Genomic DNA, 18,208 nt, shown 5'->3' on the forward strand with positions numbered 1-18,208 from the left:
CTGTGCACATTTATACACACTTACCAAAAACCATTAACCTGTACATTTCAAATGGGTGAATGCTATGGTAGGTAAATTGCACCTAATAAAGCTTCTTTAAGCATTATTCATAAGAATACTGTTGTTTATCTTCGTAACTTTTACTAATGTCTCTGGATATGGCATTTTTCTAGGGCTGATGTCCAAGGTGAAATACCATGACCTGGACTTTTTCAGCTTAGCTTCAGAAAGCTGAGGTGAGACTGCAGAGCATCAGGCAGCTCAAAGAGTTTGAGTAATTCCTATACTACAAATATGCAGCCCTAAACGGCCACTTTCTAGGTAACTATGCCAGCTGATCCACATGAAGAGCAGGAGCTTGGTTCTTTTCCCAAAGATCACACACTATTTACTGGATATCACTTTGACACTCATACTTGCTAAAAAGTCTTCATACTTGCTAAAAACATCTAACTTATTAAAGGAGCAATAGTTTAAGCAGCACACTATGTGAAAAAGAAAGATCTTAAATGCAGCTTATGTATATAATGACTATATAACCACCAGGCAAACTGGTTACATTTATAACTGATTAATTTTAGGGCAGGCCAGCAGAGGGCAATCTAGGCCCCATGAAAATACTTCAGGGAAAATGAAAGAACAAAAATTTAAAAAGAACATAAAAGACAATACATAATTAGATGGCACCAAAATGCTGGTGACTGGGCATATTAAGTCAGCAAGTCTATGTTTCCTCAAACTGAAACCACCTTCCTCCTCCCATCCCTATTTCATACATAGTAAATTCAGGTCTTTTTTTCATTCCAGAAAAGAAAAATAAGAGAAAAGGCTGTGTTACTGTTCCTGTCAGGAATTAACCTATGGATTCTGCAATACTGTTCGCTTTCTCTTTTTACGGGAAGCACTTGTACTGCAATGTGAGAGGAAGCTGGTTCCTCATTTCCCCTTCTTGGTTACCAACCATCTCTTAATTCTTCTTCCATGGCACTCACAAATCAAAAAATTCCCAAATATGAAGGTGGGTCCTTCAGAGTGTGGCTTTGAAAGTTGCCTGCATAAGAATTGTGGGTGGGGCAGGATGCCTGTCACGCACGTGGATACTGGCCCTGTCCTAGCAAATGAAATCAGAATGTCTGGTGTCAGGACCCAGAAATCTGCATTTTAGCATGTATCCCTCAGAGTTCTGGTAGGAACTGAAGGGTGTGACCCACTGACCTAAATAAGAAAAGCAAGAGCACTATGAGTAGCCCATCTGAGGAACGGGGGAGCTAAACATAGACATACCTCTTTCCGATTCCCTCGATGGGAAGTGGGCAGCAAAGCATAAAGGAATGACCAGGAAGAAGGTGGGAATTCCAAGTCAGCACAGGCTCAGATCTAGTGCATCTTTAATGCTGTCAGCAAAGTTGGGAAAACACCAGGACGTCCTGAATTGGCAAGATCATTCTGAGTGGAAACATGCGTCGATGTTACTGGATCAATCAAGAAATGCGAATGTCTCAAAGCAAAAACAGTAAAGAAGAAAGTCAGTGAGCAGTTGGATGCTTATTTATAAAAGTTTTTATATACTCAAGTGCTCCCCAAACTTGCCTGAATCTGATAGTTGCTTGGGAAGCTTGCTAAAAAAAACAAACAAACAAACAAACAAAAAACCTGATGCTGACCCTCGAGGGCATGTTTAAGCAGCTACCGGGGCACAACTCGAGCGGGACTTCTTGGGTCTGCAAAAAATGCCTGGATTTCCCTAAGCCATCATTCTGCACTAAAGTTTTATTCAGTGTGTGAGCCCAAAGAACATCTTAGTTGAAGAAAATGACTGAATAATAGGTCTATGTTTTCTGATCAACAGCTGGCTCTTCCTGAGTTTATTTGGTAGAGCAGCACTACTTCAAGTGTGGTCCAGGGACTGGCAACATCTGTACAGGGAGCTTGTTAGAAATGCACATTCTTGGGCCCCACTCCAGACATACTGAATGAGAACATCTGGAGATGGAGTCCAGGCATGTTTTAACAAGACCCAGCGATTCTGGTGCATATCAGTTTTAGATACCCTGTCAATTTTTCCCTCAATCTTTCCATGATAAATACTTTCTAGGCCCCTCTATGGGAGGTTCTGATTCTGAGCAGCTGTAAAGAGAACCTGGAAATTCAATTTGTACAGTTATCTCCAGCTGACTCCTATTATCAAGTAAACTTAGGAAACTCTAGGTGCCTTTTTGATTTCTTATCTCCATGAGTCCTGGAGGCAGATGTTTTGATAAGAGATGAATATAAAAATCACCGACAGAGCTTTTTAAAAACGGCTTCTTTGGCCTTTTCCCAAACTAGCAAATCATCATATTCAGTTTCCTTTTCAAGAAAGTGGTACTGAGATGCTGTGCTCCATTCTTTTACTCCCAAAGCTGACAGCCTACTCCCCTGCTGCCAAGAATCACAGTTGTCTCCTGCCCTAAGTGGAAGGCCACCATCACTCAGGCATACGTGATAGCAGAGTAACATTCAACTGCCTGACCTGTAAGCAGTTAGCATTCAATGGGCCCTTAAAAAATAGCTTTGTTCTTTTCCTTGACAGCTCTTTTAACCAAGGGGTTCATAACTAGTCCCTTAAAAGCTGGGCCTAGAAATTGCTGGTAAGGCCTTGCAGCACTCTGTCTTTTCCACCATCACCCAGAGTTCTGTCTCCTTCTTCAGCATAATGTCCCTCCTGCGTCACCTCTCCATCCCCGTGAGATGGAAGGCAGTCTTCATGTTTAGCAGTTCTTAATCTGACTAATGAAACACAGGCTTGCCCAGATATTGTTTCCTGAGATCTCAGTGAAAGAAAATAAAAGTGCCGACGTATTAATAGCTTCATCCAGAACACTAGAAGCTATCTTGAAAATGAAGTGTTGGGCTAATCTCAATTTCCTAATCTATACAGATCAGGACTTGGCACATTCCAGAATATACATTATGTACTATACACAGCCCCAAGGAAATTTCCATTCTAGGTCATATCATTCTTATTGTCTACTAATTTATGGCAAAGAGAAACTACATAAGAACAACTATACTCCTAGAGTTTTCTCTTTAAGACCTATTAAATCTAGTAGATCTATTAGAACAAGAAATGAAATGATTGCCCCACTGAATTTGTTAATCATTTTAGTTCAGTTTAATTCTGCTTCTGTTTCCACTTCAGACAGTTTGTCCCTATGATTTGACTTAGAAGAAAAAGTGTTTTAAGGTGAGTTCAACTTCTAGTGGTGGTCCACTGAGTCACTTCTGTACATAAGGTTTTGCACTAAGGTATTAACTATACCTCAATAAAAATAAGGAATTCAAACAGTCCTGTATTTGGTGATTGCATTAGTAATGGTCTCCAAAAGACTTCCTTAAATAAAGAATAAGTTCTTCCTGGAATCTGTGGTCATGACACTTGTTTCATGTGACATTGACTCAGAATGAGATTACTGTATTTGGTGTGAGGTCTTGCTGTTTTCACTTTGGGGTTATGGAACTAATAATCAAAGGTACACTTGATATGAGTGAATTACATTAGACCTAACGGAATGCTTCTGGTTCAAATGTGGTCGGATGCATGTATGTCTCTTTCTGGACTTGCTATTCTGTATAGATCATCTATTCTCCTATCTTTGCATCAAAACCAAACTATCTTAATTACTGTAACTTTTTAATGTTTTATATCTAGAATGAGTTAGTCTTTCAACTTTGTTCTTCTTTGAGAAAAAACATTTTTTGCCTTTCCACATAAATTTTATGACAGGCTTAAAAGTTGAACTTGTCAATTCTCGAACACACAGCAACAAACTTCCTGAGATTTTTGGTTGAAATTGCACTTAATAAACAACTACATTTGGGGGAAAATGACACCTTTACAGGGCTGAGTTTTCCAATCCAAAAACAGAGAATGTCTTTCAATTACTTTCTAAAATATGTTCCATAGTTTTTTATGCAGAGATCATGTAAAATCTTGCTAGATTTCTATCTGTTTTGATTTTTGATGCCTTTGTTAATGACATTTTTTAAATTACATTTTTCTGATTGCTATTGATATAAATAAATTAGATTTTTGTATATTCATCTTATATCTAGTGATCCCATTAAATTAATTTTTAATAGTTTTATCTTTAGATTATGATTTTCTACAATCACAATTGGTATTTCTTAAAATTGGTTTAGATAATTGATCTGTAATACTCTAGAACTCATACAGTTGGAAAAAATATTTTCATGTTAGACTAGTTCACATATAGAAATTTGATGTGGGTTGGTTGTGTCCCCACCCAAATCTCATCTTCAATTGTAGCTCCCACAATCGCCACATATTGTTGGAGGCAGCAGGTGAGAGGTAATTGGTAATTGAATCATGGGGGTGGGTTTTCCCATGCTGTTCTCGTGATAGTGAACAAGTCTCATGAGATCTGATGGTTTTATAAAGCGCAGTTCCCCTGTACATGCTCTCTTGCCTGCCACCAGGTAAGATGTGGCTTTGCTCCTCCTTCGCCTTCTGCCATGATTGTGAGGCCTCCCCAGCCACGTGGAACTGTGAGTCCACTAAACCTCTTCTTTATAAATTACCCAGTCCTGGGTATTTCTTCACAGCAGTATGAAAACAGACTAATAGAAACTTAGTATATTTAATTACAACTATTCATGTTAGATTAGAAAATCTAGACGACTAATGGCCTAGCATAAAATGATAGAAAGGGCCCCTACTACACAAAGAATATGTTTATTTTATTGGAAACTCAGGAAATACATATTCTGTGTGCCCTGCTGTTCCCCTATTCCCAGTCACACCTCAAGCACATACATGACGGGAAAACAACACTAGTTTTTTTTTTTTTTTTTTTGGAGATAGGGTTTCACTTTGTTGCCCAGACTGGAGTAGAATGGCACGATCTCTGCTTACTGCAACCTCTGCCTCCCAGATTCAAGTGATTCTCATGCCTCAACCTTCTGAGTAGCTGGGATTATAGGTGTGTACCACCACGCTTAGCTAATTTTTGTATTTTTGGTAGAGACGAGGTTTCTTCATGTTGGCCAGGCTAGTCTCAAACTCCTGACCTCAGGTGATCCACCTGCCTCAGCCTCACAAAGTGCTGGTATTACAGATGTGAACCACAGCAATTGGTCTTATACTAGCTTTTGATCAAACTATATTTCCATGTATATTTCTTTATCTTCAATCATGAAAGAAAATAAAAGGCTAGTTGAAGAGATATATTTTATTTGCCCTTCCTAACATTATATTCTTTAGATGATATCACTTCCAATGATATATCATTTAATATCTATGAGAACCAATTCTCCTTACTTTCTTCTCTCCCAAATTCTCCTGCTTCCTGGAGTTACCAGAAAGATCCCAGTGTCCAGGCTAGCTACCTCCTTGCTGCTGAAACTTTTCCTATGTCTAAAGACATAGATAGGAAGTTGGAACCAGGTCTTGTTTGGCTGCATGAGAAGCAATGGAGACTGAAACCAGCCCCCTTCTACCCATTGTTAGACCCAAAGAACTGACACAAAATGAAGGAGCGGAGCCTTTGGTTCTGTCTTCAGCAATATTTATTGGAAACAGCGATGCTTCCCGTGGCGTTTATACAGGAAGCAGTAAGATTTGCCTTTCACTTCACATGATCCACTACTGCAGGTGGCACATCGGAAGCAGCACATTAAACCTCTGAAAGAGTCTGTACAGCTAGATAAATAGAACTCTGGATACCTAACAGGACTTTCATGACTGATACAGATTTAAAAGAAAAATACTAATAAGCACACACACAGCACTGTACACACAAAATGAAGTTGATGGATAGAAGGGCAGAAGTAAAAGTAGCAACTGAATTGGGAAAGAGTTTTGCATATGCAGCCACATACCTTAAACTGCTAAGCACAAAAATCATCTTTATTTGGTCCTCATTGAGGGCAGAATATGCACAAATGATGTTCAAAGAACACAAGGTAACAGTGGAAAGAAAAGGGATTTACTGTTTCTCAGTCTATGGGCTAGTGGAAAAATGGTTACTAGTGTTTTTCTCCTTGTGTCTCTGTGTCAAATGGATTCATGAAACATGTAATTCATAAATAAAACAGAAGTGAAGATATTTGTTCCCCCTTCCCTGTGCCCTTCAGAAATAGTCCAAATACATATATAGTTTCTGTACAGCAAGAAATTTAAGCTCAGATACCAGATTTCTTCCCAATTTCTCACAAAGGAGAATTTCCTCTTTTCAGCCCCTCTCACAATAATGCTGACTGTTAACTGTCTTACTGAAAAATAATTTAGAATTACCACTCTGGCTTTAATAGCAAGGAGGGAAGAAAACTGGCTATACCTCAGAAATAGCCACAAGTGTGAAGAAGAACTGAGATGCCTGTTTGCAGAGAATGCTTTAAAACACTTTTCTATGGATGCATTAAGAGACAAATTCATTCAGATCAGGAGACAATTTGCTGGTGAGGGAAGGCTTTCTTTGACAATTCCATGACTCATGTATTTGGGAAGGGACACTGTGAAAGCAAAAGCTTTCTCCTCTTTGCATGGAGCAATGCAAAGAGACCTTCAGATGGCCCCTGGGTGATAGACAATATCTTCGGTGGGATGGTTTTTCTGTGATGTGGCTCATGGTCATATTCTAAGAAACCACAGCCTCCTGAGAACTGTGTAAACAGCAGTTCTGTGACTACTGGCTGGTCTCAGATGATGTTTAAAAAGCACATGCCATGCCCACAGGCTAAGAGGATATCATCCATCACCATGACTCCTGTGGGAGCCCACAAGTCAACCAAAGACACTTGGTGGGGCTGGATGACGTGGACCACTGCGGCCTGCACTTGGGATGTGTTATAAGCAGCATTACCAAAGCAGTGGTTAACCGTAACTATCTGGGTCAAGAGGAGGTGAGCCAGCCAGCATAACATCCTAATGGGGCAGGGCAACCAGAATTTCCACATAATTGATGGGGAAGAAGCCTGAATGGCCATGCAGCATCCCCTCATACCAGTTCTCATCAATTTGGTTAGTGAGTGTGATGATATCGCCCTCTTTAAATCCCAACTCCCCTTCATTTTCAGGTTCAAAGTCGTACAGAGCTCGGCAGCAGGGCTGATCCATTTGGACACCTGAGAGTAAGAGCAGGAGAGAAGAGAAGAACACAAGAGGATGAGGGGTATTTAACTCACAGAATCTGCTGCCTGCTGCACCCACCTGGCTTTCTGCTCCCCGTCTTTCCTCCCTCATTCCTCTTCCTGTTGAAGCTTCTTCTTGCTACCAGACCTCAGTGTCCACTGCATTGGGCATCTTGCCCTCTACTAGTCCTCAGAGGTTTTCTTGGACCTTTGGAAGTTGCTATATATTCCTGTTTCTGTTTCCAGTATGAAAAATGGTCACATCTATTCTTGTGATACATACAAGAGTACATTAAAGTCTGCCTTCATGATAATGCCCAGTAATAAGAGGCATAATGACTTAAGAAGAATATAATGATGTAGGTTAATAACACAGCATGGCCAGAATTCTCTCATGTGAGCACTTTAAAATCTCTGCATATTGGAAAAAGTATAGTTAATTACATGGAAAATGTTTTGCAACCTCAGAGTAATAGTTCGGTTATCACTCTTCAAAATAACAACCCTAGCCTCTGGAAACTGCTGTAATGTAGTAAAAACAGACTAATATAAAACACCGAGTTGAAATTCTTTTTGACCTTGCACAAGGTACTTTACTCTGAGTTTCAGTGTCTGAAACTGGGTCTAACAGTAGGACTTACTACACATTACTATTGTGGCTATTAAATGAGGTTCTATAAGAAAATCATAAAATTTATACTTGGTAAATTGTTGTATATATAAATATATGCTGTGCACTGGAGCTATGGCATATAAAAAATAATGTACTCTACCTTGAGTAAAATAATGAAGGATGAACTCACATCTTAAGAGGGATCTTTCCAAATGACCCAATGCATTAATATTACATGCACACACATGTAGATAGAGACTCAGTCAAGCGCATACGGCTCCCATGCCATCTAGGTGGCAGGAAAGGAAACAATGTAATTTATTTTTTGATTTTAGAGAGAGAAGCAAATTAATGAGTCTCCAGATGAAAAGTGAAACATATGGTTGGTTTCCAGGCAGGGAGAAGCACAGCTATACACAATTTCTATGACCAGTCCTGGTAGCCAGCTCCAGCAGCCATGGCTGCTTATGCCATGCCCTGAAGCACGGAGCGTAAAGGACAGAGAGCACGACCTGCTGGCTCAGACCTCACTTTTTTCCTTAATAAATCTCTTGAGAACATGTTATAAAGCTTCCTACTTTAGAACATCAACCACAGAGGATGCAGGAAAAATAAAAGAAAGCTGCCTGTCTCTAACATCCACATCCAATATAAGACGGTTCCCACTTTGAACAAGCAAATGTGGAGGTTGAAAATGTCTCCAGCACAGGCTGTTGTGTAATCTGTGTGTAGGGCGTGAAGAACAAGCATGACAAGGAAAAGAATGCTCTATTAGGTATGCATCGATATTCCTGAGATTACATGTCAGCTAACTTTAATTATATCAACCTCAGTACAACAGCATGATAAACTGATCAGAGGTGAGGCAAGGGAAAGGAAACCTAGCAAGTGTTGAGATTCAAAGTATCTTCTTCTGCAAATATATTTAACCATAAGCTTCTGTGACTCAAGAAATCCAGCTCATCAGCACATTTCTGGAGCCGCTTGCTGTCTGTGGGTTATATGTGAATGCATATGGGGACATACTGCCCAGGAGTATTCATTGTCATACAGGCTGGATTCAGAGAGAACAGGCAGGAAAAAAAGATACCACTTGTGGTGTCAAACTGACAAGGAAAGGTGATTTATGACCACAAAAGAGGGTCAGAATAAAATATGTTCGTGTGTATTGAAGACTGAGGGAGAAAAAGGGATATACAAAGAAAGTTTTATAGAGAAGAATGAAAAGGAAGGAAAGAAAAAGGCCAATGAAAAGAGAGAAAAGGAATTCTTTAACAGAGTTTCTACCTGACAAACCACCCCATAAGAAATATATGACTGCATATTTCCTATGCAGCTAGATTGGATTGCTCCTACAATTTCTGGAAAAGTGCCAATGGATATGCCAAGGCCTATGCAGTAGGATCTGCAGTCTCAGCTCCTTACCTGAAGGTTTGGGAGTGCCTGTGTGGGAGAGACCCCCGTTGGGCTGAGTACTGTCTCCAGTTGGAAACTCCAGGCTCATTCGTGGTTTAGGTTGATATTCTCTTCTAGGCTGAGATGAAGCCTGTCTTATTCTGCAGTAAAAAGAAAAGTGGTGGGAAACGTTATGTAGCCAGTTAAGAAGTAAAAAGAAACATGAATATAAAGATTCAGGATATGCTTGGGTCACCCACCATTCTATCATGACAAAGTGTGGGAAATCAAAAAAGTACCCTTAGTTTTCTTGTATGTGTATATCTGAGATTTGGGTGATGTCTTTTTATGGGGCCATATCCTCACTATCTTCATTCTCTCTCTCAATCCTTCACTTCCTCTTTCATTTATTCAGAGTCCTTTATGCAAATACGCACCGTGCTAGGTAACAGGAACACAAAAATGAATTAAGACACAGTTCTTGTACACAAAGGATAAACGTTTGAGGGGACGCATACCCTATTCTCCATGATATGACTATTATGCATTGCATGCCTGTATTAAAACGTGCCATGTACCCCATAAATAGATACACCTATGTATCCGCATTTTTTTAATTAAAAAAAAAAGACACAAACAGATTATGGTCTGTAAGGGAGACAGAACACGAACAACTTATTACCATAAATTTTAGAAAGCACTGTCAGAGATATCTACAAAGTGCCACAGGAACACAGGGGTGTAGTTGGTGGTGAAGGTGGGAAGGAGACTACCTCTCCATGGGGAAGGTAGAGAAGGCTCAAGGAAAGAACTAAAAGATATACAGGAGTCGTTTCCAAATGAAAATGTGAAAGGAAGCTATTCCATAGAGAATATGAGAAGGTTTAGATAGAGGGAAGGAGGAAATACAGTGTGTGCTCTGAAGAGAATGGGCAGTTTGAGATACAGGGAGGAAGAGAAGAAAGAGGGAAGACAGAAGGAAATTAGAAAGGTATGGCCAGTAAGTGTCTTCTACCCACCCCTAAATATTTTCCACAGTCTCAGGTATTCAATAAACAAAGTATCTAAGAGATTTGCAAGGGAGAAAGAGGGTTTAGGGTATGCTAACTGTAGAATGATAATTGATTTTGAACATATTTCAGAGGGAATAAAGGAAAGTGCTCCCTTCATGCTTAAGAGACATTAAAAGACACATTAACATTTCTTTTTCTTTTTTTTTTTTTTTGAGATGGAGTTTCACTCTTGTTACCCAGGCTGGAGTGCAATGGCGCGATCTCGGCTCACTGTAACCTCCGCCTCCCGAGTTCAAGCAATTCTCCTACCTCAGCCTCCCAAGTAGCTGGGAATACAGGCGCACACCACCATGCCCAGCTATTTTTTGTATTTTTAGTAGAGACAGGGTTTCACCATGTTGACCAGGATGGTCTCGATCTCTTGACCTCATGATCCACCTGCCTCGGCCTCCCAAAGTGCTGGGATTATAGGCGTGAGCCACCGCGCCCGGCCATAACATTTATTTAGTATTTTGAAGTACATGGTTTTAAAACCTTTCTGGAGGCTTCAGCATTACATACATTTCCACAAGGGTGCACTGAAGGAAAATGCTCAACCAAACCATGAATCAAAGAAGATACTGAGACAAGATCAGCCAGAAGAAAACAATGAAAATAGGTGATGTTTTCAATGGCGTGAAACTGTATGACTAGAGTGTTCATCGTGCATTCAGCCATGTGATCAGCTAGCTATGGGAGTTTAACCTGGCCGTGTAACCTAAGAAAAGAGCCTGCTGAGGTGACCCTTTGAGGTATACATGTTCAGCAAAATCATCCTGTTTAATCTGGCTAAATTAAAATAAAGCATATGATAACACAGGGCCACTGGTATGTAGCCACACAGGCTGTGCTCCATGACCCCACAGAGCCGCACTCACATGGTAGTTTCCTGCTGCTACCACCCTGCTGTGGGGTGCATCTAAAGAGGTGAAAGCAGCTCTCTCTGATGGCAGAGGACTTGATCACCATTCAGAGAAACACAAGATGTAAAAATAAACAATGCTTTTTTTTTTTGTTTGTTTTTTGAGACAGAGTTTCGCTCTTGTTGCCCAGGCTGGAATGCAATGGAGTGATCTCGGCTCACTGCAGCCTCTGCCTCCCGGGTTCAAGCGATTCTCCTGCCGCAGCCTCCCGAGTAGCTGGAATTACAGGCATGCACCACCACACCTAGCTAATTTTGTATTTTTAGTAGAGATGGGGTTTCTCCATGTTAGGCTGGTCTCGAACTCCTGACCTCAGGTGATCTGCCCATCTCAGCCTCCCCAAGTGCTGGGATTAAGAGCGTGAGCCACCATGCCTAGCCAGAAACAAACAGCCTTTCAAACAGGTTATGGTTGGTTGTGAACTCCAGTCAACCACTGAGTAACCCTGGGCTAGTTACTTCACCTCTCTTAGCCTCAGTTTACTTATCTGTTAGTTGAGGCTAAAAATACTTAGGTTACAGGGCTGTTATAAAATTGATGATGATATGTATCCAGTACCCACAAGGAACATCTGCCCAGCAAATGGCATCCATTATCAGCAGTAGCATCCTGGTGTCCCACCTGTGGCAGCCAAAATATAATCCAAGTATCGACCTCTCATAAACAGAAAATTAGATTAAACAGAACAATGCACAAGACAAAAGAAAATCAAAACCAACAATACACAAAGTGCCTCTGTAGGATAAGCAGGAATTCTGGCAGACGTTTGTCTTCAAATGTATTCTATGATTTCCATTTCTTTCTACATCATTTTATAGCAAGAAAATGCAAATGTGAAATGCAGGGAACTGTAGAATACCTTTCTTCCAGTCTGACTGTGACTTGCTGCAGGATCTGGACTGCCTGCTTGTGGTATTCCAGCTGAGCTTGCACAAGTGCAGAGAGCTGGCTCACTTGTTCAATCTGCAGATGGAGGGGAAAATCATGCCTTAGTTTCCACATCACCATTCTTAAGCAGCCACTACTGTTTCATACATACAACAGAGCTGCCCTCAACACACAGCCCCTGTTTGATGGTGCTGATGACTGTGTGCTGAGCCAACTAAGATAGATAGTTCTGCAGGTTTCAAATCGATCAAGGATCAGAAAGCATCCTTATGCTTAGAACCATGCATATCAGTAACATGAGGAGAAGCAACATTAGTAATCCTCAGGAAGACCACATAGCTCTATAGAGTCTCATGCTTAGCCACCATCTTGTATTTGGGATTTGACTTCTTTTATTGATTTCCTATGGGAAAGAAGGTATACTGGCCAAAGGACTCTTTGTTCCTTATATTTTTCATGCTGTTAATACTGGTCCTGTTAATAAAAATGTGACAATATCTCACATAACGCACCCGGAGAGGCGATATGGTATGAGAATCTTCTGTGCTCTCTGAGCCTCATCTGTAATGTAAAAGGGTTGCATCAAGTGACATCTTGAGTTCATTCCTGCTCTAACATTCTAAGATTGATTTCTCTTGATTTTGTGTTTCACATTACGATCCAGCTGGGTAGCAGCCTCCAAGCCAACAGAGGCAGTGTTGTCCCATGAATCTGGGGGTGGGGAGGGGTGCTGGGTGGCAGGGAAGGAGCACTGTGATTTGGGTCACCCCTCACGCCCACAGTATTCCTCTCAAGGTGTTAGGTGGACACAAGTTGTTTTACATAAACACAAACCTACACTGTCTCCAGGTGGTAGGGAAGTCTGGATATGTTCAAATGCCTCCCCTGCCACAGTCAGGAGTAAGGCAATGTGATGGTTAATTTTAGCTGTTAACTTGACTAGATTAAGGAATCCCCAGATAGGTGGTAAAGCATTATTTCTGAGTGTCTGTGAGAGTGTTTCCAGAGGAGACTGGCATTCACTCAGCAGGCTAAGGAAGAGTTGCCCTTCCCTATGCAGGTGGACACCATCCACTCAGCTCAGGACCCAGAGAGAACAAAAAGCAGAGGAAAGGCAAATTTGTTCTCTTTTTGTTCTAGGGAAGGGTACCCATATGCTCCTGCCCTTGGATATCACACCTCTAGGATTTTTGGCCTTTGGACGCTGGGACTGGCACCAGTACTATTGATGCCCTGTGCTCCACAACTGAGTTCTCAGGCCTCTACTGAATTTATGCATAGATCATCAGAAACATTCTTTATCTTTCCACCATTGATAAGTGAGATGTCCCCGACTTAACAATTCATAGGCTTTACAACGGTGCAAAAGTGATATGCACTCAGTAGAAACTATACTTCAATTACCCACACAACCACTCTGTTTTTGACTTTTAATGCACTATTCACTAAATTACATGATCTATTCAAGACTTTAACCCCATCATAAGTTAAGAAGCATCTGTACTTTAAGATTCATTAGCAGACAAGAATCTGGTTAAATCAAACTACAGAAAGGCAGAAAAAACTTTTCTATTTCTCAGTCTACTTTAACAAAATTATTTAAAGGACATAACTACTGAAGTTCTTATCACATAGTGTAATCAGATATTAATGCTTTAAGGGTTAGGCCCTTTAACACATTAATGCTGTGCCTTGATAAGATTAAATTGAAAACCACAGGAGAGTCACTTACATCCATCTCCAAGAGATTGAACATGCTTGACTCAGCAATTTCCTTAGACTCATCAAACTTCTCTAGAGCTTGACGAAGCTCTTCATCTGGAATCTTGCCTTGTCGTTTCTTCTTATAATCAAAATCCAGGCGTCGACCCTCCAACTTCTTTAGATGATGCTGAAAAAGGCAAGAGCAGGAATAAGCTTTGGAAGGGCTTATGGAAAAAGCTTATTTGCAACTCACTTCTCCATCACATCCATTAACTTCCAAATTAAGATAGGCTAAATTTTAAAGTACAATGTCATCAAAGAAAAAAAGAAACATGCATCAATGGGGCCAATGCTTTTAAAGGCTAAATATGGGGACTATCTTTAAAAATAATTAAGAATAAAAGATAAATTGTAGGAACATCAGTGCCCTTTATTTTCTGGCCTTGTCGGGCCAAAACCAAGCTGGACTAAGCCTTTCCAGTCCATGACAGAAACAGAGAAGAAATGTACACACCCTATACACGTCAAAAGGACACACTCACAGGACCCGCAGTCCCCATTTTCAAGAGAAATTGTATCTCATGAGAAGCCAGAGGAAAAACACTTTCCTTGAAATTAAGTGCGACATAAATGGCATTCTTGCTTTTACAATCATCCGTTTTGTTAAAATCAACCAAGTTGCTTATTACAAATATGGATTTCCTGATCTTTTGAATCAATATCTAGGGCTGGGGCCTAGGAATCTACATCTTAACACTTGCCCTAGCTGACTGATGGAGCTTTCAGGAAACCACTGATTTAGTTTAAGCCTTTCACTTGACATATAATGAAACTCAAGAACAAAATCTCACTTGGAATGGACCTTAGAAGGGATTATATCTAATGCTCCACACTGAGGTTCAATCCCCTCCTGCACCGTCTCTAGTAGATGGCTGCCCAGGCTCTGCCCATCACCTCTAGTGACCAGGTAGCAGAGTAGTTTTCCAAAGCTATAAAGTATTTTTTTCCCCCGATAGCTACAGTCTTTCACTACTAATGGATGAAGGAAAATGCTGGATTTTCCCTTGTTACAGGGTATGTATGGAGCAGAATGAAAGGAAATGAAAACAAAGTAGGGTGTGGTAAAAAAAAAAATGAAAAGGAGGAAGAATAATATTCTAGACCTTCCCTCACACTGTATCCCCTGCTCCCCATCCATGCCCTGATTCCAACTAAATGCTCATTTGGAAGGAAACTTCTTTTATAAACATTTGAACTTACAGTCAGCTATAGGGTACCGCACTGGAGCCAGAGTTGTATTTTGGATTTAGGGTGAGTCTGCCACTTACTAACTCTATAATCTTGAGCAAATGGTACGTTAAAGGAGATTTAAGCTAGAGTAAGGAGGAGGAGGCCTTAGTTCAAGTTATGGCAATCCATTTTACACCCAACAAAGTTAAGTTTCAAAAAAGCTCAACAAATATTTCTAAGATAAAAAAGTGAGCAAACATTCCACACTCAAAGACATATGAACTTTATTTATTAGAAATAGCTCAACTGTTCTACATGTTTTAGAAAAAGGATAGTTGGTATTCTTCCTCAATCCTAACAACCATTATGAAAATACTGATATAAAAACATATGCTTCCATCTAATTTTGGGCCTTGAAAAATATATATATGCTTATAGAGTGATAGAATAACTATTTATTTAAGCTAACAACTAGTACAACTAAAATTTTAGTGGGTGAAATCAGTCCAGCAAACCATAGAATAATTAATAAAACTGTGTATTCTCAGGGAAAGAATATCATTCTCTGGAGAGTAAGTCTGAAAAAAGCTATTCAGTAGGAAAATCAGAGAAGTCAAGAGACAACCCTCATGAGTGGCACAGTCTTATCAGGCTGAAAAGTATCACGTTTCTGTTTTCTCTCATTTTGTCTTACTGAGTTGTTTTGTAATTTATGTGCCCAGAGCTGACAACACAAAGGGTAAGCTAAAAAATGTTTTCTAAAGAAAAAGGGCATCTGGATCTGTATGATTTCAACTGCCCACTTTCCAGAAGATGCATTGTACATACTTGAATTTCCCTAAGATCTTTGTCATGAAGATTCTGAAGAGGGTCAATGAAGTTCTGCTTCACTTCTATGTCCAAAGAGTCTTTGACTTCCGAGAGTTCCCGCATGGCCTCCCCCACCTCACCAAGCGCTGGGCCTAGGAGAGAACAAAGCTCTTTTATGTTACGGAATAAAGATGAAATGCACTCGCAATAACAGGGTCCTTCACAGATGAAAACCCAAAAGATTACCACTTGTCTTCTAAAGACAACAGACAAGCGAGAATAGGTATCTTCAGTTCACTCCAGGCAACAGACTCAATGCCCCCTAAGAGGGTAAATACCTCTTATCAAGAATGTAACAGCTACTTTTTCCTTTCACAAGCAATTTAGGAAGCTCCCTGCCCTCTCTTGTAAGTACCAGCTTTCCCTAATATGGGACAAGCTTAAGGCCAATGTATTTAGCAGAAACAAGCACCAGAAATAGCAAGGTTCAACCAGGAAGGAGATCCCATTATCACAAGGGGGTGAAAGCTAAGATGTTGGTTGTGGTAGCATTGAGGGGGACAGGATGAAGGAATAAATCATGTCTCACCTTGGGCAGTAGAACTAGGTACCATGTACAAGTGAGTAAAGATCTACGTAAAAGCCCATGTGGCAGGGCCTTGAATCATGCTGACTGTGCCTGCTCACTCTGCTTCAATACTCAATGACTGCCAGAAACACCCAATAGAAAGTGCCAAGGAGGCATCTGGACACGTCAACCAAAGCTACTGTAAAGACTGAGGTCTCATGAGGGGAAGGAAGGAAGAAAACTTGTAAGATAATCACCTTAGAGCAGATGAAATAATTCTGAAAACAAATTTTTGGCCCATGTATATAACATCTAAAATTAAAAATCAAAATATAAAATTATTTGACTGATTTCCTATAGAATTTCTTACCAGCACCAAAATCCCACAGACATGAAAGAATTATAATGTGAGGAATCACTTCTTACCAAAGTTGCAATCATCTCCAAGCTCTCTTCCAAATTTGAGCATGGCCTCCGCCAGCAGTGCCTCCGCCTGAGGATAGCCAGGCCCCTTCTCCTGGCCACGGATTTTTGACATGGTGTTGATCATGCTGAGCTTAGCTCTGGAAGCTGAAGGTGAAGAGAGAACAAGCTTTCAGAGTAGGCAATGTGACACAGCAGAAATAGGGCCGGATGGAGGATCAGGTCTCAAAGCAGCCTACACAGTAGCTCAGCTACTGATAAGTGTACCTTCAGTACCCTCCAGTGTTCTCTCCATCAGTCAGTCGAATCAATCACTTTTTTAAAGCATTAAACTCCCCCTTTCCCTTAAGATCTTATAATGAATGACAGGAATGCTGTTCTGGGTGAAGCAGGAGTACAGGCTCAAATGCTATCACTGTGTGCACTTCCCCATCCTCCCTTCATTGTGGTGGCCCCTGCAGTGACTCTGTGGAGCTGGGTGCTTCCATGGAGAGCTTTTTAGAAACTTCTGGATTATGTGATGATCTCTAAATTTTTTTCTAGTTTCATATTTCAATTCTAGGAGTCTAAGAATTGAAGTAAGGAACAAATGGTAAATTCTTGCGGAGTGAGCTTTATGCCTTGTTTCACTTATACCATGTATGAAATAGAACTATTTTCAAAATCATTTCTCAACTAAGATTCTGATGGTAAACAGACCCATGAAGAACAAAAATACTGTGTTCATTAAAAAGACTTAATCACTTCTCTAGCACATAACTAGAGAAAATTAGTTTTGTGCCTCAAAGAGAGCATTTCAATTTCTTTGTTTGCTTTTGTTTTTATAAAAGAAGTTGCCCAGAAAGCAATTCCAGTTTTGGTAGCAAAAACAGCTTTATTAAAAAATTGTTAAAGCCTATGATTTAATTGATGCTAGGATACCTAGGTTCCTCAGGTTCATAATTAGAGTTAGGATTACACATTAACCTAGGACTATACCCTAAATCCCATCGTCATGGAAACCCCAGATAGAATCACAGCTTAAGATACTTCCAGCATTCAGTGGCTGACACTTAATCTTGAACATTTATTTAACACAGGCTTTTATCTAAACTTTGAGTCTTAGAGGCATTGAATAGAGATGAGAAAAGTTACCAGGAGTGGACATCCTGTAACCCGGTTACAATGAGCAAGATAATTATGGTCCCTGCTTTCACAAAGGAGGGTAGAGTCTATTTCAAAATCAATTAGAGTGAAGTATATATACCAAGTGCCATGATAAGGGATTGAGGAGAGTCCCAGATATATGGCACTGTCCTCGTCTGTCAGGGAGGGGCATTGCAAAGGATTCCTAGAGGGAAGTATCTTTAAACTTAGAACCAAATAGTATGTAGCAGTTAGTCAGGCTAACAACACATGTAAAGGCTGGTGGTGACTGGAAAAATATAAGATTCACTTATTTTCTCATATAAAAGGAATCTTATGTTAAATT

The 18,208-nt window shown here is 40.3% G+C and overlaps 1 protein-coding gene across 2 annotated transcripts in view; it reads right to left on the bottom strand.

Moving 5' to 3' along the window:
* Nucleotides 1-5,550: 5,550 nt before the first annotated feature.
* Nucleotides 5,551-18,208, bottom strand: part of SH3GL2 (SH3 domain containing GRB2 like 2, endophilin A1) — a 215,502-nt gene continuing 202,844 nt past the window's right edge. For both annotated transcript variants that reach the window (XM_021675320.2, XM_012449982.2), the window contains exons 4-9: nt 16,741-16,884; nt 15,765-15,898; nt 13,735-13,893; nt 11,974-12,077; nt 9,170-9,300; nt 5,551-7,125 (exon numbers count right to left, since the gene is read on the bottom strand). In XM_021675320.2, coding sequence (XP_021530995.1) covers nt 6,926-7,125; nt 9,170-9,300; nt 11,974-12,077; nt 13,735-13,893; nt 15,765-15,898; nt 16,741-16,884 — 872 coding nt within the window. In that variant the 3' untranslated portion in view covers nt 5,551-6,925. The remainder of the gene's footprint in view (nt 7,126-9,169; nt 9,301-11,973; nt 12,078-13,734; nt 13,894-15,764; nt 15,899-16,740; nt 16,885-18,208) is intronic.

This window comes from Aotus nancymaae, unplaced genomic scaffold (assembly GCF_030222135.1).
Source record: "Aotus nancymaae isolate 86718 unplaced genomic scaffold, 86718_ANA_hifiasm-v0.15.2.pri h1tg000003l, whole genome shotgun sequence".
Classification (NCBI taxonomy): Eukaryota; Metazoa; Chordata; class Mammalia; order Primates; family Aotidae; genus Aotus; species Aotus nancymaae.